Here is a 1,781-nt window from a genome sequence, read left to right as displayed (position 1 = left end):
TTATAACTAAAGAAACTTGTTTTGATGAAGAGATCAAAATTATCTTTTGTAAGCCCCAAATGTTTACAAAACAATCAAGACATGTGTAAATGGCATCTATTTTTAAATTCCAGTATTGGATTATAGTGTAGAGATTTTAAAAAAGGCCAAAGTTCCATAGTAATTATAAAATATTCATTTTATTAATAATTTATATACAAATAAATTAGCTTAAAAGGATTATGATACATTTGCACACTAAATTTAAATCCTACAAACTTTTAATATATCATCAAAAGTAACTAATCAGATTGATTTTCACAGATCAGTTCCTCAATTTCTTCTTCACTATCAGAATCTTCATAAAATGAAATTGTGGCTTGAATTGGAAAATTTTTCAGAAGAGCTTCCGCTTCTTGATATAAGTAATCGTAACACTTTGATTTTGGCCAAAATAGTCTGAAAGAAGCAGATAACATAATACACTTTACTTTTTCATATTCAAAATCCTTATATTCATGAAGTGTTCAAATTTCCAGAGCTCTATACATTTACAATTGTTTTATGCATTTAGACACAGCCTTAAGATAAAGTTTTAAAATGCTATTATCACAGCTTTCATGGAGTCTACTTGCTAACATATCAATAATAGTTGATTATTTTAAAAGTCTTTATCCAAGTTGTAAAATTCACACTAAACAAATTCACACTAAACACTGAGTGAGCCTAAGATCAATATTTAGCTTACTTTACGCATCATGGATATATTTATTCCTAAAAAAAAAAACAAAAAAAAAACAGAAAAAGGTTTGTCTTCCAATTTCCAAATTCCTTAGGAATAAAAAATGAGTCCTATCACTACATTAAAATTCTGATGGTAGGCAACTTTACAAAGACAAAAAAATATGCACCTTACACAAAGGCAGAAATTACCTAGTACCTTGCTTAAAGCTCACAGATTTAACTCTTACTTACAGATGTAGCTAAAGTAAGTTTAGAAAAGTAAAAAAGGAATGTTTTTAAAGTTTGTCTATGGTCTCACAACTTGAGGTACAGAAAAGCTACCTCTGACCCCAACCTTGATACCATCCCTTTCCATTCCCACATCCAATTAAATTCAGGAACACCATTTTGAGATATTGAGAGTGACACTGGTTTTATACAAACCACTTTCATGTAAACTCGATTACCTCAGAATTTCAAATTTTTGAAAAATATTAATCTTGTCATCTGGTCTTTTATTATTTTTCATCCAAGGAAAAGAAAAGAGAAGGGATAAGACTAAATCACCAACTATAGTATAGTCATTTCAGTGTAAAGTAGCCCCATGTACTCATATAATAGAGTGATTCTAACAAAGAGAAGGTACATTATGTTCAGTATACTTCATTTTAAAAGGCAGAAAGATAGGTAATGTAATTTGTAAACGTTTTTAGCAAAATGGTGAAAAAACCTACTGTCTACCTGGCTAACTTCAAGACACAGTCAGGTAACTATAGCCTATACTACACGCTTCCCTGACCCATCCCCCTCCATCTGGCAGAGTTAGGCATGTCATGCCCTGAAAATATTTGTAAAACTGACGAAATTGAACTCTATAACAACATTTGCCACTGGGACTGTGATTATTTTTTCCTGTGCCTTTCAGTAGTGCAAGCACATGGTAGGAAATTAATCAACATGCTATGTATAAACACATACACATTTTACAAACATCAGCTAGCTCTTCATCTAATAGCTCTCTGAAGCAGGCAAACTGCAGAATTAACCTTTCCCCTCAACAAAACCTACAAAGAATCCTA

At 31.3% G+C, this 1,781-nt stretch overlaps 1 protein-coding gene across 1 annotated transcript in view; it reads right to left on the bottom strand.

The window, feature by feature from the left end:
* Positions 1-159: 159 nt before the first annotated feature.
* The window catches only part of RIPPLY2 (ripply transcriptional repressor 2), a 9,096-nt gene continuing 7,474 nt past the window's right edge, over positions 160-1,781 (bottom strand). Inside the window, exons 3-4 of the mRNA XM_019652471.1 lie at positions 728-753; positions 160-506 (exon numbers count right to left, since the gene is read on the bottom strand). Of these exons, the coding sequence (XP_019508016.1) occupies positions 282-506; positions 728-753 (251 nt within the window). The 3' untranslated portion in view covers positions 160-281. The remainder of the gene's footprint in view (positions 507-727; positions 754-1,781) is intronic.

Source organism: Hipposideros armiger, unplaced genomic scaffold (genome assembly GCF_001890085.2).
Source record: "Hipposideros armiger isolate ML-2016 unplaced genomic scaffold, ASM189008v1 scaffold_180, whole genome shotgun sequence".
Classification (NCBI taxonomy): domain Eukaryota; kingdom Metazoa; phylum Chordata; class Mammalia; order Chiroptera; family Hipposideridae; genus Hipposideros; species Hipposideros armiger.
This window is presented reverse-complemented; position numbering and strand designations above follow the sequence as displayed.